This window comes from Bufo gargarizans, chromosome 5, assembly GCF_014858855.1.
Source record: "Bufo gargarizans isolate SCDJY-AF-19 chromosome 5, ASM1485885v1, whole genome shotgun sequence".
NCBI classification, from domain to species: domain Eukaryota; kingdom Metazoa; phylum Chordata; class Amphibia; order Anura; family Bufonidae; genus Bufo; species Bufo gargarizans.
In genome coordinates, this window is record NC_058084.1 from 89,682,842 (window position 1) to 89,710,077 (window position 27,236).

The window sequence follows — 27,236 nt, forward strand, 5'->3', positions numbered from 1 at the left end:
CAAGTGGTCTCGTTCTGGATAATAATAAAAAATAAAATGTTAATTTACTATCTGATGCAAATCCTAGAATGTAAAACCAGAACAAAGGGTCTATTGCTATGGAACAATAGAAATCGTATTTATAGCTGTGCTGTTAACCCATTGGGGTAACTGGGGCAGACACAAAAAGTGGAGGGTCCTTGTGCAAAACAACGCCCTGTTAACTAAGTGAAGGGCTTCCCTTATACATGTATATGTAGACCTCTTTGTAAAACCTCTGACTGGTGTGCCATGAGAAACATTAGTGTAGCCCCACTACTCTAATGTACACAGGATTCGAGATCATGCAAAGTGTGAAAGTTTTCCCCTATCCACAGATCCATGGTGGTCTGAAAACTGGGACACGACCAATCTAAAAAACGAGAGTCCGATATCCCTGATGGAGCGACAGGTTGATCATGCACCCTTCTGCTCAATTCATTCAGAGAGTACAAAGCAGATTATGTTCGACAGTCTCATAGAGAATGAATGGAGTCACAGGACATATACTCAATTTGCCACTCTATCAGGAAGGAGACATGGGAATCCTATACTCAGTGGGGGTGCCATCGGTCAGACCCTCCTGATCAGTTTAGTTTATCAAAAGGATAACTTTCAAACTTGGCACAACCTATTTGAGTAGCACAGCTAAAGGGGTTTTCCCATCTTGACATTTATTGCACATCAACAGGATATGCCATAAATGTCCGATAGGTGTGGGTCCAAGTAGAGCACTGCCATAGATGGAGAGCAAGCCGTGCATGCACGGCCACCCCTCCATTCACTGCTATAGTACTTATCAAAATAGTCGAGTGCTCTTGATTGGCTATTTTCAGAAGTTCCGTAGCAGTAAATGGAGAGGATGCTGCAAATGCATGGCATGCTCTCTTCTCATGATGAAGTCCCATTTGTGATATACGAGCTGGTGCCAAAGGTGGGACCCAACAGGAGCAAACTGGCCATAGACTCTACAGGGAAACTTCCAAGTGGGCCAATGCCCAGGGTAATGCATGAGCCCTCCTCATGTCACCATCAGCCATGGTAAGTAATGATCTGACACCATAACTAAAGTAGGAGGACAGAACGTGGCAGCTGGGGCTGACTCCCACAGAGGGGCAGATTCTGGAGAGGTATTATGTGTTGCTGGGGCAGTATTTTGTGATGGAATGTGGTATTTGGCTCTGCTGGGGTAGTAGAATGTTCCGCAATATGATATTGCTGACCTACTTATGTTGGCCCCACCTTCTGTCAAATTAGACAGAGTACAAAATGGGGCCAGTTTTAGTTTTTTTGCAGGACTACTTTGAGTTCTCAGACCAACCCTGGGACCCACACCTGAAAGACATTTATGGCACATCCTATCAATATGCCATAAATGCCCACCTTTAATTTTATCATAAGGTGGAAATGAGTCAAATCACTAATGTAAATTTGCAAGTGATGGCGCTGGAGGACACAAGGCAAAGCAAGTAATGTGATGTAAAGTAACACACAGATGCTATATGCATATATGGAGTGCAAGAGCTTGGAAGAGGAAGGAAATTAGCTTGTGGGAAAAGGCCAAATCCAGAAACACTGTGGGCTTAAGAGTCTAATGGGTAGAGCGATTCAATGATTGACAGCCTCTACTCCATGAACGCGAGAAGGACATACCCAATGGACTCTTAGGTCTAGCATTAGAAAAACATGGTGTCTTTCTGCCAAAACCGCACCGCAGGTTGTGAGTGGTACTGCAGCTCATCCACATTCACTTCAATGGAGGAGCTGCAATGCCAGACACAACCCAAGGGTGGGCGATGTTTCTGGAAGAATTTTATAATCTTGCACAACCCTGTCAAATTAATGCAACTCATATTGACTATTCCCCCCAAAAATGCATCTATCTGTTCAGTTGCTCCTTCACCTACCTGCAGGTTGTAAAGAACACTCAATGCGACAGGCTCCCTTTGATAAGCAAATTTACATTCAGTCGTCTGACTACAAGATATCATACAATGGCTACCATTGCACTTCCCGATGTTCGGGCGTGATGAGTGCCAATCAATTATAAACTCGATCAGCGCTCGTTTGCATTGGCCTATCACACTTGCCAATAAAAATTGTAATGCAAATTATCAGCACATCCCTGATTACGCGGGCCAATTATCAAGAAATTGCATTGCTACAATATTTATTCCTGTTTGGTCCTCCGCTTGATTCAGGGACTACTGGATGGAACCCATTATAATCAATGGTTTCTATTCTGCGCCATTCGGGTCAGCTGTGTTCCAAGTCAGGCACTTCTGTATTTGTCGTCATTCTGCTCCTCAAATAGCGGTGATGTGAACACTGCCTTAAAGCTATCAAATTCTTCTTTTTTTTCGGTGGTCTAACCTAGATTAAGAAATTAATGAATATGAATGTGGACAACAAGTGGGTATTAGGTTCTTTGCTATTTCTTGCTGCTTCCTGGCCCATACGGAATCCATTTACTACAAATGTTCCCTACGCATTTCTGCACTAGGCACCACAGACTTAGAGGCACGGATATCTTTCTGCTAGTAATTACAAAACTGGCAAACCATTTTACAGTTTCACAAAGAATGAAACGTATTTAGCCTGTAGTGCTTATAGTACGTATTGCTCACCAGACAGGTGTGCCTCAATAATTCTTGCTTTTTGGAACTATGCATTCTGCCTTCAGTGATTTATGTTCAGGAAAAGTGAGCCAGCAAAGAGAATTGGTAGAGAAGTGAAATTCAATGGAAAATCGATAAGAAGAAAGCTACAGCTAAGCTTAAAGGATCATTCCTATTTCATAAAGTAAGGGCATATCCTAGCTGATCTGTGATTGGTGGGTGTTCAACCTCTACTGCTGTGACCACCACTGATTCAAAGGGGGCACTCAACCAGTGCTGTGGCCCCTTCACAGTTTTTCCCTGCACAGCGGCGCCCCAGCCAGCCGAAGTGCAAAAAACTGCAGCGCAGTTCAAGTGAAAGGAGTGGCTGCAGTTCTTGGCACGGCAGGTGGCCATAGTACCACAGTGCAGGGAAAGCTTTGTAAAGCAGGGTCAGTTGGGAGGCCCACCAGTCACAAAGTGATGGCATATTCTAGTGGAAGATGGGAATGATCCTTCACCCCACTAGATGTCTCAGAAGTGACAGGGAGTGAGGACATCCTACCTTCCTTCACCGTGACCACTATACAATTGGTTGTAACTCAGAATTCAAGGGCTTGATTAAGATTTTAAAAAGTTTCAGTTTTTTACCCCATGTGAATAATTAAAGGGGTTCTGCAGTTCTTTTTTTTTTTTACAGATGCTCTATCCTCAGCATAGATCACCAACATTTCATTGACGGGTGTCCGAAATTTGGGACCACTGCCGATCAGCTGTTTAAAAAGGCAGCGGCGCTCCAGGAGTGCCACGACCTTCTCTCTGTTTACCGCAAGCCCAGTAACTTCATGACTAGTATCACTGGCCTGGGCGCGGCTAAGCCCCGTTCATGGCGAGTCATACTAGTCGTGACGTCACTGGGCCTGCGGTAAACGCCGATCAGTAAAAGAGAATGATAAAGAGATTTAAAAAAAATATAATGGTTGAGGGTCTTACTAAAGATTTTGCATAGGGCCATGGAACACTTTAACCATGGGATTTACACTTGGTCCTCAAAACTATTTTGCAGGTATTTTTAGCATATAAGTGGTTGAAGGCGTGGGTTGTGTGATTTAGGCAAAAAATCCCCCAAATTCCTTAACAATTAGAGACAAACAGCATACTTGGATTGGAACGTTGGGTTTTAAAAAGTCCTATGACCTAAGTGATGAATGTGAGAGATAAAATGTTTAGGTTCTAAGCTCAAATGGAACATCTTAGTTCTTGGAAGAGGTCTGCTCATGACGTTATGAACCTTACGTTCTTTTCACTTATAACAAGGGCTTATTGTATTAGGAACACTGAAGAACATGGAAGGACTTCTGCAATTTCAAGCCGAACTGTAGTTATCCACAGAATTGGAACTGAAAACAGATATAGCAATAAACAGTGAAGTAATCTATGAAGTGTTAGAGGCAATGAGTCTCATGTGTTAAAAGCATCTCTGAGAAAAAGGGGCCTTGTTGTCCATGGCAATCAGCAATGGTTCACTTTTTATTATTTCACTGCAATTTAAGGGCTCATGCACATGACCGTTGGCTGTTTTGCGGTCCACAAATTTGGAAACTGGCAGTTGGGTGTGCTGTCCAAATCTTTTGTGGCCCGACTGAAGTGAATGGGTCCACAACCGACCCACAAAAAATGTGGATCGGATGCGGACCAAAAATACATTTGTGTGCATGAACTCTAAAGGGGTTTTTATATAAAGTTATTTAAAAAAATAAAAATAAAAATAAAGCAAGTTTTAGGGGGAAAAAAAAAAGATATTTCCTCATTTCCCTAGTTCTGTTCTGGACATTTTTTGACATGCAGTTGCAGAGCTGTGGGTGCATGTAACAACAATCTCTGAGGTTTTTATCATGAACATTTGTGGGTGTCAACAAAGACTGCCTTTACTCTGCTCCTGCTCTGCAAAGGGAGTGAATAATATTGCTGCCATGCCTGCAGTCTGACTACTGGGACACTTTTGTGTGGGACTACAAGTCCCAGCTGTACAGTACAGTAACATTGCTGATAGACAACTCTCTCTACCTGTTCTTGTGCAATTCTCTGTAGAAACTTCCTCAAAGCCAGCAGAAGAGTACAGAGTAGAGAACTCCTCCAGTTTTTGTAAGGGTGAGGAGGGTGGGAGGATCTTGTGTACAGCATTCGTCTTTTCAGTGCCTGGACAAAAAGAAACCCTGCAGCTGCTCAGTACTTGAGGCAGAGCCTCCAGCCCTGAGTCTGTGCTGCTGATGGTAGAAGGGGTTAAACTATTCAGAAGAATCTAGTGGGAGGGGAAGAGACAGATCAGCCAGCAGATCGGGCAGTGCAGGGGGAATGGCTTATCCCTCCAACCAGCACAGCTGTCACAGAGACCTTCTATGCACCGAGGCACATCTGCTTCCGCAGGCTTGTGCAGGAATCATCAGAGCAGGGAAAAAGCTGATATCACAGATAATATGAAGCTCAGCTAAGTAGGAGAACAGGGCCACTGTCGATAAAGGAAGTTATAGGAACAGGACAACGGAAAGGACGGATTCAGCACATAACTAAGCTGAACAGAGCCTATGGACCCCATAGACTATAGTGGGGTCCGTTTCCATTCAAAGGAAGATTTTTGAAGCGGAGACAAAAGTCCTGAATGCACTACTTTTGTCTCCGCTTCAAAAAATTTCCTCTGAGCGGAAACCTAATGACCCCATTATAGTCTATGGGGCCCGCAGGCTCTGATCGGCTGAGTTATATGCCAAATCAGTCCTTTCCGTTCTTCTGCTACTATAACGGAGCTTTAGGAGGAGGCCTGAGGAGCCGGAACTGATCGGTAGGGGCTATGTGGATCCCCAACAATCAGATACTGATGACCTATTCTGAGGACAGGCCATCAATATCAAAATCCCAGACAACTTCTTTAACCAAACTTAAAGGGACCCTTTAATGCCCCCCCCCCCCCAATGCCACCTCATATAGGTTATACTTACCCATCTCCCCAGCCCCCTCATTTTTTTTTGGGGAGGGGGGGGGTCAATATAGCGGTTTGGAACCAATCATCAAAAAATGAATAAATGGGAAAAACGCTAATCAACCTGCAGCTAAAAAGGCATCCAAAGTTATAACAATTTTTTTTTTTAAAGGGCTAATCCATCTAAAATATTAGGTAATATACTGTGGATCTAACGACAGATGATCACTTTCAAGGCTCCTCCTTATCCTCTATAATACACAATATTTCATTGAAGAGAATATGAGGTGAAAGTAAAAAATATCTTTTCTAAAGCCTCCAATAATGGAACCCAATCAAAAGTGTCTCCAGCACTTGGGCAAAGCTTTCCATCACTTTAGGTACGTTTCCCATTGCAACTGGAAACTCAACTGTACTCTTTGAAGTCCGACTAAAGCCATTAAACTGTTACCTTTCGGCCAATAACTCACGGATCTCATCAGTTCGGCCTTTGAACTTCGAGGCTGCTGCCACAGGCTTATTGTAACGTCGTGTTGCTGGCACTTGCCACCTCCATAAAAAGACGGTATTGTGATTTTTTATTTTTTTTCCTCCTTCGCTCACGATACATGATACGGGAAGTGAAAAGATTGTCATGTCGAAGAATGTGAATTGTTTATACCGAGAAAAGTATTTCATTTTAACAACATCTGTTGAAGTTCAGTAGGAAGCACTTTATAGCACGAAAGCTGCCACATCTGAGAAGCAGACTGGCCTTTACCAGGAACGACTGGATTACACGGCTGACTTTTCTCTGTGACTTTCCTCACTTGGTACCACTTACGTGCGTGCTTTTAAGTCTGGCAATGGTGCCAATTCCATTCAATGTCATGTATTATTTCATTGAGATCTTGATTGCCTCTATTTGCCAGCCTTGCTGCCCTTGTGATCAACATGGTTTAAATCAAAAGGTGACAAAAACCAGAGCACGGCATTTCACAGAAAATCAGTAAACGAGGATTTTTTTTCCTTTAGAACTTTAGATTTTTATTTTTTTCCCAGCTTTGATCCAAAGTAGCATCAACAGTGCTGTGTTTCAGATGCTTATAGTCAAAGTGAAAAAATAAATAGGCACGTTCTCCTTTTTTGTTTCATTCAATAAAGCTAAAAAGACCCTAATCATAAAAAGGTGCTCCTGTCAGATCCTTTGTTTGAAGTAGGAGCCTGTAGGAAGTAATGGCATCACGCAGATTTACACCAGACAATTATGACAAAAAGAACCGCTTACACCCGGTGACACTTGTGTCATGTCACTCTACATCTGCCTACAGGAATAATAATGATCACATAGAAGATAATTATTATTAACAGGGTCAAAAAAGTCAGAATGGGCCTAGAAATTTGTTACTATCAACAAACTTTTTGGCTTCTAATTTTGCAAGGCCTCTAGAAAAGTTTAAGGCTATGGACACCTTTGGGACAATGTTTTTCATGATTCCATTTTACTCGTTTTGGGCCAAAAAGCATTTTTAACTGGTCTTTATTAAAAATGTTCAACCGTTTCTGAGATACAAGGGTTAAAAATCAGTCTGACGGCTCGCGTGTACCTCTCATCTCTGATCTCCTGACTGCATAAGGCTACTTTCACATCAGCATTTTCCTTTCCGGTATTGAGATCTGTCATAGGATCAACAAAGCCGGAGGAAAACACTTCAGTTTTATCTCCATTCATTGTCAATGTGGAAAAAACTGAACCGAACAGAACGGAGTGCTCCAAAATGCATTATGTTCTGTTTGGTTGCGTTCCCATGCTGGACACAAAACCGATGCAAGCAGAGTTTTTGTGGGGGTCATGGAAAACTGATCAAGAAAGATCCAGCATGAAACACAATGTAAGTCAATGGTGCTGGATCAGTTTTCTCAGACATGAGATCTGGCGCCCATTGACTTACAATGGCTTTAGTGCCGGATCCGTCTTGTTCATTTTGTAGATAATACAACTGGATCCATTCAGAACAGATGCAGCCGGTTGTATTATCATAACGGAATGTTTTCTGTTGATCCCCAAAAACGCTTAGGTAGCCAAAACCGTGCACACCTGGATACCGTCCATTTATTTATCTGAGACTGCTGAAAATAGCCGTGCGTTGGCTATTACCGGCAGCCCCATAGAAGTGAATGAAACTGAATGTGCTCTTCATTCATTTCTATGACTCTTCCAAAAATAGCCGAGCGTGTTCACAGAGCTTTTTTCGGAACTCTCATAAAAAATTAACAGGGAGCAGGCAGCACATGAACTTTTGGGGGATCGTTTTAGAGGTGGAACCCGCACCTATCTGACTTTGATGGCATATCCTAGTGATATGCCATCAAAGTCCCAGATAAAGTATTTAAATTAGGATTTAAAGAGGTTATTTCAGAAGTTAGGACAGTGGCTAGAGCTGGAGCTGTAAGAATATCTATGCATTATACGGATAGATTACTGATTTGAAGAAGCACCATGTAATACTTCATTACTCCTGTGGTGGCGCTGCAATGAAACTGAACATTTGCAGCCAGGTTCTCTTGAAAATGACTGCAGAAGCATTCCTTAGGGACTGTGACTACTTGGAGGTGCTGTTTTTCTTTACACGTGCAGCACCAGTCAGATCTCAGCATGAGGACTGGACTGGACAGAAGTTCTTGTAGCATTATTAAATGAACTCTGAAATAGATTTGTTGTGACACATAAGACTGCCCAAGATGTACTCACTTTTTTTTCTTACAAGAGGTAATTTTAAAATGTTTAACTCCAGGCGGTAATTTTTACAAAATATGCTTGAACTTTACTTACTGATAAATATCTTTCCTCAAGACACTTCGGCTAAGAGGGTTGTCTGCCTGCGGAGCCATGGACACAGAGGCGATCTTTAGCACCAGCGTATCTTCACTTATATTCTGGTTTGCTAAAAAAAAAAAAAAAAATATGTAAAAGACTTATTCAGCTTATTTTAAAGGATCTGCCACCACTCCTGAAACGTCTGATTTAGCAAAAAATAAATAAAAAATAAAGTATTCCACACTAAATTACAATTCTGGAGTTCCCTGCATAGTCTGACATTGTTCAATCAGTGCTGACAGTGTCAGACTGTGCAGGGACACCCCCCCCTTCCCCACCCAAATCCCCAAATGGTAACACCCAGTTGGACCTTAATTCATAACCATCTAGCTGGAATAATAGAGGAATGTCACAACATAGCGACATAAGCATAGATGCTCCCGAATTGTTATTCCATGAGGAATGCAAGTAGTTACTAAAACAGACATGTTAGGAGAGGAGAAGCAAACATTTTAGGAGTGCCCTAACCATGGAGGGCCATTTAAACGGGCTAAGATTTGTATCGATAATCGCTAACGAGATTTCATAAAAACGGCAAAACACTTGTTCATCGCGAAATAGATCATTTATGCAGTCACAAAAATTATTGTTTGCAGACAGCAGATCCTGCTGTGTAAACCGCTATCGCTGTCGGCAAACAACTAGTCGGTACTGTGGAGGAGATAGCTGCATGTAAATTTAGTGGTCCCCTCCACCAATGAGCAGGAGATTGCTAGGAAGGAAGGCTTCCTTTAGGTAAATGAGCCAAAGTGTGCCCAATCACTGCCAGCTCATTAAAGCTAAATTTACACATAGCTATTCTCCCTGACAATCGATGGTTTTAAGTGCCGCATATAACGTATGTCGGATCACCAGTCAAATGAGAGTTTTGCTTGTTTGTCGGGTGCAGTTATTGAGAATGAGCACTGTAGAAACATTGGTTACTAATAATTGCCCAGATAAGCTGCCTATGGTAATGGACCTTAAAGAGGGCATGCCATGACCGATGTAAAAAATGAAAATCAGACATCATATAGTACATGACAATTCCTTTCTTTCTTTCTTTTTTATATTGTAGATTTTTATTAGCACATAGAGTGCAAATTTTCAATAATACAGAAAGGAAGAAAAGGGAAAAACATGAAATGGTACAACATGGCTCAAACAGAGTCGTTTGGCAGACTATCAAAATGGGAACATACACAATGAACATCGCGTGTAGTAGTACAGGTCCCAAAATTATATCCAAAGATGTAGCACGTAAAACTCAGGACTAGGGATAAGCCAACTGACAAGACACAAAAGGAAAGGAACAGGTAAGGGGGGAGTAAGAGTGGGGGGGTGGTAGGTTGGGAGGGGAGGCCATTAGGGGGATGCCAGGTATGTATCCCAGGGTAGCCATATTGTTTGGAATTGTTCCACAGTGTTGTTAAGGGATGCAGTGAGACATTCCATGGACCTGAAGTCACGGACCCTGGCTATAAGCATGGACTTAGTGGGAGGGAAGGTCTGCTTCCAGGATTTAGCGATCAAGGATTTGGCTGCAGTACATAGTGAAAGAAACAGCCTGGAGTAGTGCTCGTTTAACCCCGGAGGTGGCAGGTTAAGTAAGTAGAACCTTTGGGTCTAGCGGAACAGGGGGATCCAAAAAGGGAATGAGCCACGTCCCTTACCTCCCGCCAAAATGAGATGATACTGGGGCACGTCCAGAAAATATGATACAAAGAACCAACGTTGTTCAAGCACTGCCAGCAGACAGATGGAACAGTGTGGTTCATGCAATGTAGGAGTGCAGGGGTATGGTACCAGTGCATTAGCAGCTTGTACTGTGTCAACTTATACATGGTGCATATAGATGACTGGGCTGCCAGGCACTGCGAGAAAGAGGCAATCCAAGGATGGTAGTCCATTTTTCCATGTAAGGATGATGTGGGATCTCGCCCTCCACAGAAGGCGGTAAATAAGAGAGATCAGACCTCTCGTCCCTGTGCCCAGTCGGCACAAGTGCTCAAATGGGGTAGGGAGTGACACCTTAAGCGAACCAAAAGTGGTGTTCACATAGTGACGAACCTGGAGGTAGTGGAGTCCCTACGTCGCCGGTAATTTCGATTGGTCCTGAAGTTGCGCAAAGGACCTCAATGTCAAAGTAGAGGCGTCTACAATGTCCGCTAGATGGAAGAGACCCAACGACGACCAGACCCGGACCATGGGGGCGATCAAGCTAGAGGGAATAGCTGGGTTGTAGAGAAAGGAGATAATAGAGGAGTGCTGAGAAGCGAAGGCAAACCGTCGGTGGCAGGTACCCCATATGTGTTTGGTAAAGGCCATAAGCCCCAGGAGGGGAGTGTAGGGGGCTACGGGGGGCCGGCTGCCATAGCAGGGTGTTGGGATGAACCAGGGCAATCCAGAGTTTTCCGATATCTACCCATTAAGTGTATGCCTGTTGGGCCGCCCAAAAAGGAACAACACACAAATGAGAAGCCCAGTAATAGTTCATGATATTAGGGACCGATAGGCCGCCTCTATCTGTCACCGCGAACATGACCTTATGGGGGATGCAGTGACGTTTACCTTGCCATATAAAGTTGAGAATGGCCTGTGGGAGGAAGCGTAGTTCTGACACAGGGATTCAAACTGGGAGTGTCTCAAAGTAATAAAGCAATTTTGGGAGGAGGGACATCTTCACCGATGCTATGCGGCCTAGCAATGATATGTATAGGGGTTTCCATTTTGTGAGGAGGGACACGGAAGAGGGAAGGGAAGTTACTGGAGTACAATGAGGCATACGTAGGAGTAATATGAACCCCTAGGTACTTCAGTGTGGTGTCCGACCATCGATAAGAGAAACTGCTCTGGAGCAATGTTAGTTCATGGGCGAGTATAAGGATAGGTAGGGCTTCTGATTAAGAAGCATTGACCTTGTACCCCAAAAGGTCGCCGTAGTGAGTTAAGGCTTGTTGTAGGTTTGGTAGTGTAATGTGGGGATTAGTCAGGGTGAGGAGGACATAGTCTGCATAAAGGGCAATCTTAAATTCCCTCTCCCGTACTTTAAGTCCCTGAATGTTGGGGTTCAGTCGTATGTGTGCTGCAAGGGGTTCTATAAACAATGCAAAAATAAGCGGTGAGAGTGGGCAGCCCTGACGTGTACCATAAGAAATATTGAACGAAATAGAGGAGCTGAAGGGCAACTTGACAAGCGCCAAAGGGGCAGAGTAGAGGCTAAGGATGGCTTGCAGAAAGGGTCCTGCGATACCGAAGGTTCGGAGGGTTTCGAATAAGAAGGAGCAATCGAGTCGGTCAAAGGCCTTTTCTGCGTGAAGGCTCAAAATAACTGTGGGGTTCGAGGTACGCGTCGCCACATCAATTAAGTCAACAGTGCTATTTCTGCCTTGTCGATAGGGGATAAACCCCACCTGGTCCTTGTGGCCACACATTCAGGAGAGCGGCGAGAATATGGGTGAAAATTTTCAGGTCTGCGTTAAGAAGGGCGATCGGTCTATAGTTAGCACAGTCCTGAGGGTCTTTACCTGTCTTGTGGATGACAGCATAGACGGCGGGATTGGAGAACCCAGTAGAAATGAGTTGAGTAAGGCCAGGAGACGGGGGGAGAGTTCTGATTCAAACGTTTTGTAGTATAGGCCTGTGAACCCGTCAGGTCCCGGAGATTTGCCTAGGGGGGAGATTTTTAATCAGATCCCTGAGTTCCTGGACTGATATGGGGCAATTCCGAAGGCAAACGCCTCTCTGAGAGAGCTTGGGCAATTTACAAGAGGCTAAGTAATTCCGTATGCAGGGTAAGGGGGGTGGGTGCGAGTGTTTGTCGGCAAGATTATACAATTTAGAGTAATAACCAAAAGCATCGAGCAATCGCGTCAGGGTGGTATTGGGGACAGCCATCTGTGTCATTCACCGCCTGGGGAGCGCGTTTGGAGGCAGCATCCCGTAATTTACGGGCTAAGATAGTGTGGACTTTATTTCCTTTTTCGTAATATCGCTGCTTGCAGTACAGCAGCATATGTTCTACAGTATGCATGGAGGCATCTTTTAGTTTAGCGTGGGCCTCCACAAGCTCCCGGAGAAGGGAAAGACTTAGCCTATGGCTTAATTGGGTTTGTAGCGAAGTAATTTGTGCCGTAAGTTCCTGAACCCGGAGTGTTCAGTTTTTTTAAGTCGCGAGCCGAGTGCAATATATTGGCCAAGAATTACCGCCTTATGGGTTTCCCAGAGCACAGCCCGGGACTAAACCGAGCCAGTGTTTTCACTAAAGAATGTGCAAAGTCCGAGCGGGTAAGCGGTGATTTCAATAGGGAATCGTTTAGGCGCCAATGACAAGTGCGTTGTGGTACAGGTTGAGAAGAGAGGTTGAGGATAATGGGGGCGTGGTCTGACCATGAGATAAGTACAATGGTAACATTGCGCATCATCTTCAGAGTCAGAGCATTGTTAAAAAAGTAATCTATCCGGGTGTGCAATTTATGGGGGGGATAAAAGGTAAACATTCTATCCAAGGGGTTATCCACCCTCCATAGGTCGTAGAGGGCATAACGCCAGATCACGCTACGAAAGTTCCTAGCCAGGCGGCAATTGTCTTTTGCCAATATATTTCTCTCACCCAGCATGGGTATATGTAAAATGACACCCCAAAACACATTCCCCAACTTCTCCTGAGTACGGCGATACCAGATGTGTGACACTTTTTTGTCACAAGTTAGTGGAATATGAGACTTCGTAAGAAAAAATCATCATATTCCGCTAACTTGTGACAAAAAATAAAAAATTCTAGGAACTCGCCATGCCCCTCACGGAATACCTTGTGGTGTCTTCTTTCCAAAATGGGGTCACTTGTGGGGTAGTTATACTGCCCTGGCATTCTAGGGGCCCTAATGTGTGGTAAGTAGTTTGAAATCAAAATGTGTAAAAAATGACCTGTGAAATCCAAAAGGTGCTCTTTGGAATGTGTGCCCCTTTGCCCACCTAGGCAGCAAAAAAGTGTCACACATCTGGTATCGCCGTACTCAGGAGAAGTTGGGGAATGTGTTTTGGGGTGTCATTTTACATATACCCATGCTGGGTGAGAGAAATATCTTGGAAAAACACAACTTTTACCATTTTTTTATACAAAGTTGGCATTTGACCAAGATATTTATCTCACCCAGCATAGGTATATGTAAAATGACACCCCAAAACACATTCCCCAACTTCTCCTGAGTACGGCGATACCACATGTGTGACACTTTTTTGCAGCCTAGATGCGCAAAGCGGCCCAAATTCCTTTTAGGAGGGCATTTTTAGACATTTGGATCCCAGACTTCTTCTCACGCTTTCGGGCCCCTAAAAATCCAGGGCAGTATAAATACCCCACATGTGACCCCATTTTGGAAAGAAGACACCCCAAGGTATTCAATGAGGGGCATGGCGAGTTCATAGAATTTTTTTTTTTTGGCACAAGTTAGCGGAAATTGATTTTTTTTTGTATTTTCTCACAAAGTCTCCCTTTCCGCTAACTTGGGACAAAAATTTAAATCTTTCATGGACTCAATATGCCCCTCACGGAATACCTTGGGGTGTCTTCTTTCCGAAATGGGGTCACATGTGGGGTATTTATACTGCCCTGGCATTTTAGGGGCCCGAAAGCGTAAGAAGAAGTCTGGAATCTAAATGTCAAAAAAAAATTATGCATTTGGATTCCGTGAGGGGTATGGTGAGTTCATGTGAGATTTTATTTTTTGACACAAGTTAGTAGAATATGAGACTTAGTAAGAAAAAACAAAAACAAAAAAAAATTCTGCTAACTTGGGCCCAAAAAAATGTCTGAATGGAGCCTTACAGGGGGTGATCAATGACAGGGGGGTGATCAGGAAGTCTATATGGGTGATCACCCCCTTGTCATTGATCACCCCCCTGTAAGGCTCCATTCAGACGTCCGTATGTGTTTTGCGGATCCGATCCATGTATCTGTGGATCCGTAAAAATAATACGGACGTCTGAATGGAGCCTTACAGGGGGGTGATCAATGTCATTGATCACCCCCCTGTCAATGATCATTCCCCTGTAAGGCTCCATTCAGACGTCCGTATGATTTTTACGGATCCACAAAACACATACGGACGTCTGAATGGAGCCTTGCAGGGGGGTGATCAATGACGGGGGGTGATCAGGAAGTCTATATGGGTGATCACCCCCTTGTCATTGATCACCCCCCTGTAAGGCTCCATTCAGACGTCCGTATGTGTTTTGCGGATCCGATCCATGTATCTGTGGATGCGTAAAAATCATACAGAAGTCTGAATGGAGCCTTACAGGGGGGTGATCAATGACAGGGGGGTGATCAGGAAGTCTATATGGGTGATCACCCCCTTGTCATTGATCACCCCCCTGTAAGGCTCCAGTCAGACGTCCGTATGTGTTTTGCGGATCCGATCCATGTATCTGTGGATGCGTAAAAATCATACGGACGTCTGAATGGAGCCTTACAGGGGGGTGATCAATGACAGGGGGGTGATCAGGAAGTCTATATGGGTGATCACCCCCTTGTCATTGATCACCCCCCTGTAAGGCTCCATTCAGACGTCCGTATGTTTTGCGGATCCGATCCATGTATCTGTGGATCCATAAAAATCATACGGACGTCTAAATGGAGCCTTACAGGGGGGTGATCAGGAAGTCTATATGGGTGATCACCCCCTTGTCATTGATCACCCCCCTGTAAGGCTCCATTCAGACGTCCGTATGTGTTTTGCGGATCCGATCCATGTATCTGTGGATGCGTAAAAATCATACGGACGTCTGAATGGAGCCTTACAGAGGGTGATCAATGACAGGGGAGTGATCAGGAAGTCTATATGGGTGATCACCCGCCTGTCATTGATCACCCCCCTGTAAGGCTCCATTCAGACGTCCGTATGTGTTTTGCGGATCCGATCCATGTATCTGTGGATCCGTAAAAATCATACGGACGTCTGAATGGAGCCTTACAGGGGGGTGATCAATGACAGGGGGGTGATCAATGGCAGGGGGGTGATCAATGACGGGGGGGGGGTGATCAGGGAGTCTATATGAAGTGATCAGGGGTTCATAAGGGGTTAATAAGTGACAGGGGGGGTGTAGTGTAGTGTAGTGGTGTTTTCTGGTACTTTACACAGCTACCTGTGTCCTCTGGTGGTCGATCCAAACAAAAGGGACCACCAGAGGACCAGGTAGCAGGTATATTAGACGCTGTTATCAAAACAGCGTCTAATATACCTGTTAGGGGTTAAAAAAATCACATCTCCAGCCTGCCAGCGAGCGATCGCCGCTGGCAGGCTGGAGATCCACTCGCTTACCTTCAGTTCCTGTGAACGCGTGCCTGTGTGCGCGCGTTCGCAGGAAATCTCGGGTATCGCGAGATGATACGCCGATGCGTTGTTGAGCTCCCAGCTGCCGCCTCCGGACCGCAGATCTGCGTTAGGCGGTCCGGAGGCGGTTAAAATCCCCACCCAGGATCCAGGACCTCAGAGTTTGCGTAGGACCCGACGTACAAACGGAAGTTGGGAGGAGTTGAGGGCAAACACATAACAGAGTATGATGGGGCGACCCTGGTAAATCCCTTTAAGAAAGACATAGCGACCCGCGGGGTCTATATGGGAGGAGGATACTGAAAGGGGACAGGAGGCTGACAACAATATGGCAACACCTGCCTTTTGAAGACTATGATGGGCTGAGAAGGCGTGTGGGTAGTAGTGCTTGGCAAAGCCAAAGGATCCTGTCTGGTCGAAGTGGGCCTCCTGAAGGAAGGCCACATCTGCCTATAGGTGTCAGAGCGCCCGGAGAACCAAACGCCTATTGGCATTGGAGGCCAGACCCTTAACATTCAAGGTGACACCTAACCATTGAGGAGGAGTGAGTAGCAAAGAGTCTTACCAGCTATGAAGGTAATAGCAGAAGCGCAGGAGGTATCCACTCCAGGGAGGGGGGGGGGACCTCCTCCACGCTGCTCTCTGTGGGGTAGGAAGAGCGTGAGCAAGGGATAGACACGGAGGAGGGGGTATGGGAGGATGTGGGACAATGCTTCACAAAAAACAAACAGTAAACTAAATCTGTGGAATAAACAGACTAGAAAAAAAAAAAGGCTGAGAGGGGACTGACCCCGTCGGACCAATAGCCAGCAAGGCGGACTCACTGAGCCCCACTGTCTGGGGACCAAACCAGTCACGTCCCGAGAGGGGGGGGAGAGAACCTGAGCAAAACCAATAGGTCAGAAATAGAAAAGAAAAACAATTGTGACCAACAGGCGGTGACTACGCCACCATCATAGCTTTCTAGGCCTTGAGTGGGCAAAAAACTGTGAAGTCCCTAAAGGGACATTTATCTGGGCGTTCAAGGAAAAGGGGAACCCCCGGCGGTACGGGATCCGATGGTCCCTCAAGGTGTCCAGCAAGATGTTCCTGCAGCGTGATCCACGACAAGTCCTGGAAAAGCTAGACCTTGCCCCCCCCCCCCCCCCCCCCCCCGAAAGTACACAAAACAGGAGTCTCTGGCTTTCATCATGATCACCTCTTTCCGGGCAAAGTCGTGAACGCAGCAAATAATGTCCCTGGGTTGAGGTGTGAATCATTTGGGTCGGAGAGCTCTGTGGGCCCTGTCCAGCTTAGTGGTATGAGACAGGGGGTCCCCAATAATTTTGTTGAAGAGCGCGTCCAGGATTTCCTGTATGTCCTCCTCCCCTGGGGGCTCTGGAAGACCACGGATTCTGATATTATTCCTCCTCCCACGATTGTCTAAGACCTCTATATGACACTGCAACTCGCGGAGCCCTGCAACTTGTGAGGACACTGGAGTTGAGAAACACAGGATCATGTAACTTCGTGATTTTTCTCTAGGGTCTCCACTCGGGTGGCAATAGAGTGTAGGTCGCGCCGAACCGCAGAGATTTCAGAGCGGCATGTTGCGGTGACCTCTGTAACCAGGAAGTCGCCTTTAGTAGACAGCTGGGAGAGCATAGAAGCCCAGTCCATGGTGGGGGACCAGTATAGGTGCCGTGGTCAGAGTATGGGGAGTGAGGTGGGGGCAGCGTACCGCTGCATGGAGGAGGTAGTCCCTATGTCATCCTCAAGTTCCAGAGAGGAGATGGGGCCGAGGACACTGCCACAACATTGGGCACATCTGGGGTTCCCTTCTGCAGGGAGAGAGAGTCGGGGGGGGGGGGGGATCGCAGAGGGGGGTCAGAGGAACGCCACTGGCCACTGACCTGAGAGGGGGGCTCCCCCGCTATCTGTAGTTCGGCAAATGCAGGTGCCAACTTGGGATCGAGGGCTTCCTGCTGGGTCCACGTCTAGGGCGGCGGTGGAGAGGCTGGAGGCTGGCAGGTCTCTGTGGCCATGTTAGCCAGTGCTGGGGGCTCCTGTGCAGCCGGAGTGCCTGGTGTCTCGCGGTCCCGTCCTTATCTGCACCGCTGAGAAAGCGCTTCTGCACAGGCAGCCAGGTCGGGCGGAAAAGATGACGGCGCGCTCTGTCCTGAGTGCAGGACGAGGTCCCGAAGCGTGCTTCGGTGTGGGGGGTTCGGAGGAGGTATGATCCCTTGTGGGGGCTTCTTGCCCATGTGGGGGTCTGTGCTTAGGACTGAAGGCCACTAACGTTGTGGCTTGGTGGCGGATCTCAGCGCTCACGTGTCCTGCTCCATGCGCTGCTAGGCCACACCCCCAAAAATTCCTTTCTAACAAAGCTAGAGGCAGCCCTTTACCTCACATAGAACCAGAGATCTCCCCATTCATTGCTCCAATTATTCTGCTAGATTTATTTTAGACTGATAGCTTGGGGGGGTCTTTTCTACTGAAACTCTTTCCCTTTAACAGTCTAGTGGCAGTTAAAGATTCAAAGTGAGTACGTGCGACCACCTCAGTGAAGTGGATATGACACAATGACAAGAACAAACAGCAGGTGGTGCTATACAGGAACATTTCATTGAATAGCTAAGTGGCTACATTATGGGGGTCATTTACGAACAGATATACGCCAGAATCTGCGACTTCTTCCCCGCTCACGCCAGTTCTTAAAAATGGGGAGTGTCATAGGCGGAGAAGGGGATGGGCCAGCAGTCCTGTCTCATTCATTATTTTGTACTCCTGGTTTAGGCATAGAAAATGGTCTGAATGTAAGGCAGCAAGGAAGCTACGCTACATTTAGAGTCGGCAGTGGATACGGTGAAGTTTTGTAGAAGCTGGAGCGCAGGGGCTTATTAAGACCGACGTCTAAAACGCCGGTCCTAATAAATGTGCCCCTATATTTTTAAGTAATTGTGTGAGGAATATGGATTAATATTTACTGTCAGCCATGTCCTCACACCCCCCATTTGCTGACAGACAGCAGAGGTAGGGATTTCCCTGCTTCAAAGCCCCCCCAGCCAACTGAGTGTCAGTTGGCCAGGAAGACACCCCTCAGGGGGTCCAAGCTTCAAGGAGAAGTTCACACCTCTGTGCAGCAGTTGGGAGCCACCTGAATCTGCAGGAAAAACCCCTGCTGTGGGTATCTGCTTTTGCCTGGATCAATGAGATTTCCTAGACATATTGGCACCTACCTCTCATAAGGAATTATGAATCACCTGGCCATCGCAGGCGCAAACCGGATACATATTTGTGTCACGGTGGCCACGAGGTACGGTCCCATGGTCTTGGTTTACTCGTACCCAGTCGGGGTAGGGAGATACCCATATCTCCCCATAGAAACCACCTACCGGTACCAGGTTTGGGCTCTACTTGTAGCCGGAAGCCAGGCAGGTCCATTAGTCCCAGAACCATCTCCCTGTGACCCTCTGGTCTGGAGCTATGACCCCTAAAGGGTTTTGTGGGTCATTTGCGGTCAGCCCAGAAGAGGGGGAGTTGACCCCTCCCTGAGGCAGGGAGGGGGTGGGCCAGCTATAGGTTAAAAGCCTGGTGCCAGCAAGTAGGCGGCGTCTTTTCTCTGAAGGGGGGTCACATCCTACACATGTGTTTAGAGGGACCCAGGAAATAGCAGGAGATCACAGCCCCTCGTGTGGCCTCCAGCTCAGGACATCGCCAAGGAACTTTCATCATACTTGGTAACTTACTTTCACACTGCTTAATCCTATTGTAACCATATACCCTGTAATCTGTAACCTCAGACCACTGTATATATATTGTCTGTGTATAGTGTGTTATATCTAGTGTGCTCTTATAGCGATTAAATCTATAATTTAATCTTGTGCTATCTTGTATCTCAATCACGAATCCCCACGTCCGTGTTTTGGCCTAGTTATAAGCTACCGTGGGTTGGTTTCTGACCCTATATAATCCCGTTAGCGGACCGGGCTTATATCAAACGAGAAACTGGTGGCAGTTACCCGGGCTGAGTGTGGGCTGTTTTCACTGCGGCAGTGAAAAGGCCCTTCCAGCTTGTTGCCTCTCTGTGCCTGCGTGGACAGGAGGTGTGTGTGTAAACTATACCAGCCTGACCTTACGTGCTCCTCTGGAGGGCGTAACTTCACGTTTTTGGTAAACCCCGTGATCATACCGGTTCTCGTGAGCTCGACGTGGTTGACGTCAGCGGACACGAGGGGTGGTATTCATCACAAATTGAAATTACAAAAGTATTTAGATCCAGGTTTGAATAATGCTGGTTTGAATAATGTTGAATATTTTTCAAGCCACAACCCCTTTAAGACACTTAATTAATTGGAGCTCCTATTCAGGTGAAATACAGACTGAATTTACAGGATAAAAAATGCAGAGAGAGCAGAATTCTACACAGGTTTTTGCTTTCCAATGGCAATATGGATGGGACAATCTACAGTAGATCTCTAGGCACCCACAAAGGGCTGTCTCTATGGTACAGTGCATATACCTTTGGTTAATTGAGAAATGATGTAGAGTTGCTACATACCTCCTATGTGCTGCTGCTTTTCTTCAGCTTTAGGAACAAAGACCCTGATGACGCTGGTGTTGATGTAAATAAGTGGTAGATTGCGTGAGGTCAACGTGTGTGATCTCATGGGTTGTCCAGGAGATTTGTGTTTCTCTTTTTTGCTTTGTGGTCTCCTAACATCAAAAATTGTTGAAATTGCGTGAAGCAAAGGGAAGAAGAGGACAATGTCAAAAGCTTGTGCTGAAATTAAGATTTCATGAAGGAAGTGAGGGGAACCGTCTGTTGAACCTTCAGAGAGCTTCTGAAAGCTCCGAGAAGTCCTTTCACTTCTAGTGGTCAACTTGTGGCGGACATTCCTGGTCACAGCTTTGGTGTAAGTTAGGGAAAGAAATCCATGCTGCTGGTGTGAGCTCTCTAGAAGCTTTGCTGTAGTCTGTGTCAAAAAGGAAATAACAGCTTAAACAGTTAAAGGACATACAAGTAAACAATGGTAGTAAAACAACAGTAAGGCCTCATCCACATGGGGATATATTTGGGATCCTTACCATGTGCATGAGGCCTTAGACTGGCATTACTTTCTATCATTTTACAATTAATGCAAAAACAATACTATTTACGGAAACTATCTAGAATGAACAACACACTTAAAGGGATATTCTGGATTCTGACTATTTCTGTCCTGTCCTCAGGATAAGCCATCAATAGCAGATAGCTGGGGGTTTGATCACCGGTATGCCTGTCAATGAGCTGTTTGAAGTGGACGTGCTGCGCGCCCAAGAGCTGCAGCCTCTTCGAAGTTCATTGGCATACCATCTGCATAGCAGTGGTGGTGCAGAAGATTTACAGCTTCATCCTGTTCACCTGAGTATAATCATCCTGCACCACTGCTACCATAGACGGTGTAGGAAAGGCAATCAATTGTCTGAAGCCAGGATGCCCCTTTAAAGGGGTTGTCTCACCTCAGACACTGGGGGTGTATCACTAGGATATGCCCCCAATGTCTGTTAGGTATGGGACCCACCTCTGGGACACGCACCTATCTTAAGAATGGGGCAGGTAAAATGAAGGAGGGCATACCGCGCATGCAAGGCTACCCTCCATGCATTCCTATGGGAGCACCGAAAATAGCCGAGCGGCACGCTTATTTTTGGCAGTCTCATTGTGATGAATGGGAAGAACACCACACAAGCGCGACCACCGCTCCATTCGCTTCTATGGGGTTGATGGAAATAACCAAGCCAACGCTCTGCTATTTTTGGAGCTCCTGTAGGAATGAACGGAGGGTGGCCACGACCTGCACCTATCAGAAATTGGGGACATATTCTAGCGATACACCCCCCAATGTCTGAGGTGAGACAACCCTTTTAAGATATTTTCTTTTTTGAATGGCCAATGGTTTCAGAGTTGATAAAAGTCCCATTCCACTACATGGAGTGGGGCAGAAGGCTTATTGCCTTTTCAGACATGGAAATTATTTTTGTTTTAGTGATCACAGAGGCATGCAGGATAGTAATTAAGGTTGCACACCCAATAAAACTTTTCATGATCATGTGTTTTACACTTGGTATTAATAATAAAAAAAACTGTAGGGTATATACTACTATTCTAATCAAGGGGTATTACGTGATGTGATTGTGGGATGCCATTTTGGCACTACTCCTGAAGTATTTATATTATATATTTATATTATGCAGAGAAAGTACTACGAATACTATATTGAATATTCTATTGCAGATTTTCCATTGGGGCTCCTTATGTCACTACAATCTTCATTGCCTTCTAAAGTAATTTACAATTAAAAAAAAAAAAAGTTGGGAAGCTATGTAAAATGTAAATAAAAGCAGAATGAAATTATTAGCAAATCTAATAGACCTATATTTTATTTATAATAGATCACAGAACATATATCAGATGTTGAAAGTGAGACATTTTACTAAAGTCATTTAGAACTGGATGTCAGCAACGCATCTTAAAAAAGTTGGGACAGGTGCAACAAAAGGCTGAAAAATGCAAGTGGTACTAATAAAAAGAGCATGTTAGAGAGGAGGAGTATCTCAGAAGCAAAGATGGGCAGAGGTTCACCAATGTGCAAAAAAAATGGGTCTAAAAATTGCAGAACACTTTCAGAAAATCGTTCCTGAATGTAAAATTGCAAAGATTTTGGATTTCCCACTGTACATATCATCAAAAGATTCAGAGAATCTGGAGAAATTCATGTGCACAATGGGCAAAGCCGACAGTCAATATTGGATGCTCATGATCTTCAGGCCCTCAGGCAGCACTGCATTAAAAACAAGCATGATTCTGTACTTAAAATCACTGCATGGGCTCAGGAACCCTTCCAGAAATGATTGTCTGTAAACACAGACGAACCACAAATGCAATTTTGTATCACCCAAAGAAGAAGCCATGTGTCATTACAATCCAGAAATGCTGCCATCTTCTTAGGGTCAAAGATCACTTACAATGGACTGAGGTGGACAATTGTTCTTTGGTCAGATGAATCTAATTTTTTTTAAACTCTTATTAACAGAAGAGAAATAACATTGACATTATACACTCCTGTTACTTATCATAGTACAAACAGTAGATAAAGATTCCTTGTTATCAATTTCTTCAACAAACCACTGCACTGTTGCGAATTCCATATTTCTTTGGCTGAAGTTGCGTTATACAATTTATTCAGATGGCCCCACTAAACCGACTGAGCCATGGATCCTCAAGCCGATGACAAAGCTGGCCGCAGTCTCAAGGTTGAGTATAGAGTGTGGGGTGACCCACACCACAGGCCCCAGACCCTGTATAATTTTTTAGGTTTATTGCGGTGTTTAAACAACAAGACTATATATGGTAGGATCTGCCTTATCTGCAGTTTCCACATGGACAAATGGACAAGTTCGGTGTATTGGGGTTGTACCATCTCGGAGCAATACATTTACGTGCCATAAATAGTGACTCCCTTAAGAATGTTGTCATGTAATGATCCCAGCTATCTTCATTCAGTATTCCTAGAAGGCAAACCTCAGGGGTGCAAGCTACCTGAACTGGCAGTAAATTGAAAAGAAAAGCAGTCGCCTCTTTCCAGAATGTAGCAATCGGGCTGCATCTCCAAATCATGTGCCAGAAGTCCGCCTCCAGTTCCTCACACCGTGGACATGCCGTGGATGGTGCCCTACCCATTCTATACAGCCTAGTTGGTGTGAGATATGTCTGATGAATGATGTAAAGCTGGATTATTTTGTTATTGACTACTTGTGATACTTGTAAATGTGATTCCAATAAAACCATTATGGATTCTTCTGTAAATGTGGGTATCAGTCTTTTCCATTTGTCTATTACTGTGAGGGGATTGGTACAGAGCTTCACATGTACTAAGTGTGAGTAGATTACTGATGCTAGTCCTCTGGGGCCCTGGGTTTTGACGACTCCTATGAGTGGGTACTTAGAGATTGTGGTGCTAGTGTTCGGGAATTTACTCGGTATGGCAGATCTGAGTTGTAAATATCAGAAGAAGTGGGTTTGAGGGATATTGTATTTCTGTGATAATACCTCGAACGTCATTAGCACTCCCTGACCATAAATATCTCCAAGGGGTTTGGCCCCTGCCAATTGCCATTTGTCCGCCCCCATAACCGCCTGCATATGCGGGAACGATTGGTTGACCCACAGAGATATATCGGAGACAACCTCCGTAAATTGGGACAATTATTTAGCCTCTTTCCAGACCGTTTGAGCCAATTTGTGCAGCGGCAACAGTGGTTTCTGGAATTTAGGGGGCATTCCAAAATTGACCATAGTGTGTAGCAGTTTAATAAGTACTCCGAGGTGGGCAGGTCTTCAGTTGCATACCAAGTATTAATGAGCCTCAGCTGGCCGGCTAGGTAATATATATAATAGTCCGGTAGCGCCATACCGCCCTCTGCTTTTGGGCGTTTTAGTGTATCTAGGCTAAGTTTAAAGCGTGATCTGCCCCAAATAAAAACTCTAGTCAGGGAATCTATTTCTATGAACATCGATTTGGGTATGTGTACCTCTGAGTATTGAAAAGCGTAAAGAGCCTTGGGGAGTATAATCATTTTAATTAGGTTAATACGTCCTGCCACCGAAATAGGCAATGTTTTCCAGCTTTGAAGCTTGTGCCATATATAATCAGTTAAAGGGTAGATGTAGAGTGACAGGGCCTGGGAATGTCGTTTAGTGATATTTACCCCCTAGGTACTTAAATGTGTCTACCACCTTTAGCAGTTCCAAATGGGAAGGACCTGTCCAGTCTGCCCTGCCCAGGGGCATGTAAACTGATTTCTCCCAGTTAATTCTTAGGCCCGAGAACTCCCCAAATTCATATATCAAAGCCACTGCATTGCGAAGGGATGTATCAGGTGAGGACAGGTATAGGATCATATCAGCATATAGTCCTATATGGACCTCTCTCTCTCCCATGGTCACTCCAGTTAGGTTGTTGCTACTCCTCACTCTAATTGCCAGTGTCTCAACCGCCAAGGCAAACAAGAGTGGTGACAAGGGGCAGCCCTGTCTCATTTTTCTGTGAAGGGGGAAGCTTTCTGATAATTCCCCAATTATCAGTAGCCTGCTTACCGGGCTGCTATACAGGGTAGTAATCCATCTAAGGAACTGTGGACCAAACCAAAAACCTCACAGGCAGCCAAGCAAATAAGCCCATTCTAAAGAATCAAATGCCTTGGCGGCGTCTAATGAGTCCAGGCCCAATCCGCATTCAGGGAATAGCCCACCTGTGTAACCACCTGGACCCATATGATGTTCTCAGTAGACTTCCCTGGCATAAAACCAATGTCAAAAAACCCATCAAACTGTTTAATTGTTTTTGGAAACAATGGATGTCGTGTTCTGCAGACTCAAGAGGAGAGGGATAATCCAGCTTGATATCAGAGCACAGTTCAAAAGCCTGTAACCCTGATTTATGGGGTTGCATTAGTGCCTATGCTCACACAAGGCATCAGTGCTGAACAGTATAAAGAGGTTTTAGAACATCATATGCTCCCATCCAGATGTCTCTTTCAGGAAAGGTCTTACATATTCCATGAAGACAATGCTAACCCACATACGGCATCCATCACAACAGCATCGCTTTGCAGACAAAGAACCCAGATGCTGAATTGGCCTGCCTGAAGTCCAGACCTTTCACCAACAGAAAACATTTGCACGAGGAAACGAAAAATCCTGCAAAAAAGATCCAGGACTGTTGAACAACTAGAATCTTACATCAGACAAGAATGGGACAACAGTCTTCTCCCAAAACTCCAGCAATTGGTCTCCTCACTTCCCAAACATTTACAGACACGGCCCTGTCCAAACTATTTTGAGATGCGTTGCTGCCATCAAGTTCTAAATTTGATATTTTTTTCATAAAATGGTAAAATGTCTCACTTTCAACATCTGATATGTCTTCTACACTGTGAATAAAATATGGGTCTATGAGTTTTGCAAACCAATACATTCTGTTTTCATTTACATTTGACGCAGCTTCCCAACTTTTTTAGAACTAGGGTTGTATAACAAATATGCCATTAACAACTTCTACTGCATTAGTATCATACAGAATTTACAGTTATTTACAATCTTGAACATACCAGGTGTGCTTTTAAAAACTGTAAACTATCATCAATACCCAAAATTCAGATTCTGAAAGAAGCCATATAATTGGAGAACCGAAGAGATTTTAGCAGTGAAAGTGATGTTGAGCAGCTGGTGAGGTCTTTTAGTAAACTCATTAAGGCATTAATTTACCAAGGCATATTGATTGAAACCCATCACATGGAAAGCTGAGTACACAAATGAAGATATGATCAATGGCCAACCAAGTCATAATTAAACACGGTAAATGCCATCTATCTCACAGCGCCCCCAGTTTACATTACTGGTGTCTTCATAAGTGGCACAGAGGCTTTTGGAACCACTTAGGAACCAGGTCCTGGTTCGGACTACTATTTATGCATTTCCTGTAGCTATGCCCCTGATTCTCAAAGGAGCTACTACTGTCCTTTATGGATATTAATAAACAGAAGGACCATTCAATTTAAATAGGTTTGTAGTATCCTACTCCAGTCATAAAAAAAAACTATGCAGATTGATCATATCTGTGTGTGTATTCAACTTTAAAACTTCCATCAACTGCATATACTGATAAATAGGAGTTGATGGAGTTTCTTTAAATACAAAAATTTCCAAAAATGATTTCTTACAGAAGGGAAGAAGCCAGAAAAGTTACTGAAAGGGTCCTGCTTGCTGACTGGTCGAACCAATGTGGTGCGTCTGTTCAGCTTGTCGGTACATGAAAGGAACACCCCGCCATACTGCCCCAGACACCAACAGTTTTCAACGAGGCTTAAAGAATTAAAAAGAAAATAGAAAGTGGAGAGATAGGAAAAAAAGCAAAAAATAAAAATATGAAGCCAATGGATATTTATATTTTTGCCATAATGATGTTGACACCTGCTGGGCTGCAATCATCAGTAATACACAATGGAGAGAGTGTTACAGCACACCCATGTCGGCTCTAGGGGATCTACTAGACCACAGTCCTGAAAACTGTTCCACAAAACAACTTCTCTGTTGTATATGATATGTAAACTACAAAAGTAGATTTACAAAAGAGCAAAATTAACTTATTTACCATGCTGATCAGAACATTAGCTTAAAGAAGTTGCAAGAGGATAGGGAATAAGTGTCTGATCGTCAGAGGACCCAGCAGACAGCCCCTCTATTCATGAGAATGAGGGCCCATGTTCCCCCAAATAAATGAAGCAGTAGACACACATGAGCACTGCCACTCCAAACAGCTCTTGTAGTCGGCTATCTGCAACAGTTTCATAAGGTTGAATGGACTGGAGGACATACAAGCTTGTCTTCCATTCCAATCATACAGAGGAACATGAGCCCCCCACTGGTGATCGGCAGCCCCAGGGATCGGACC

The 27,236-nt window shown here is 44.9% G+C and overlaps 1 protein-coding gene across 7 annotated transcripts in view; it reads right to left on the reverse strand.

Annotated features, from left to right (window-relative positions):
• Positions 1-27,236, reverse strand: part of VPS13B (vacuolar protein sorting 13 homolog B) — a 988,099-nt gene that overhangs the window by 375,340 nt on the left and 585,523 nt on the right. For 3 of the 7 annotated variants that reach the window (XM_044295329.1, XM_044295327.1, XM_044295328.1), the window contains 3 exons: positions 26,506-26,647; positions 20,303-20,717; positions 8,405-8,516 (listed from right to left, as the gene is read on the reverse strand). In XM_044295329.1, the coding sequence (XP_044151264.1) occupies positions 8,405-8,516; positions 20,303-20,717; positions 26,506-26,647 (669 nt within the window). Of the gene's footprint in view, positions 1-8,404; positions 8,517-20,302; positions 20,718-26,505; positions 26,648-27,236 lie in introns of those variants that run through there. The other 4 variants (XM_044295331.1, XM_044295330.1, XM_044295334.1 and 1 more) reach the window with 2 other exon arrangements.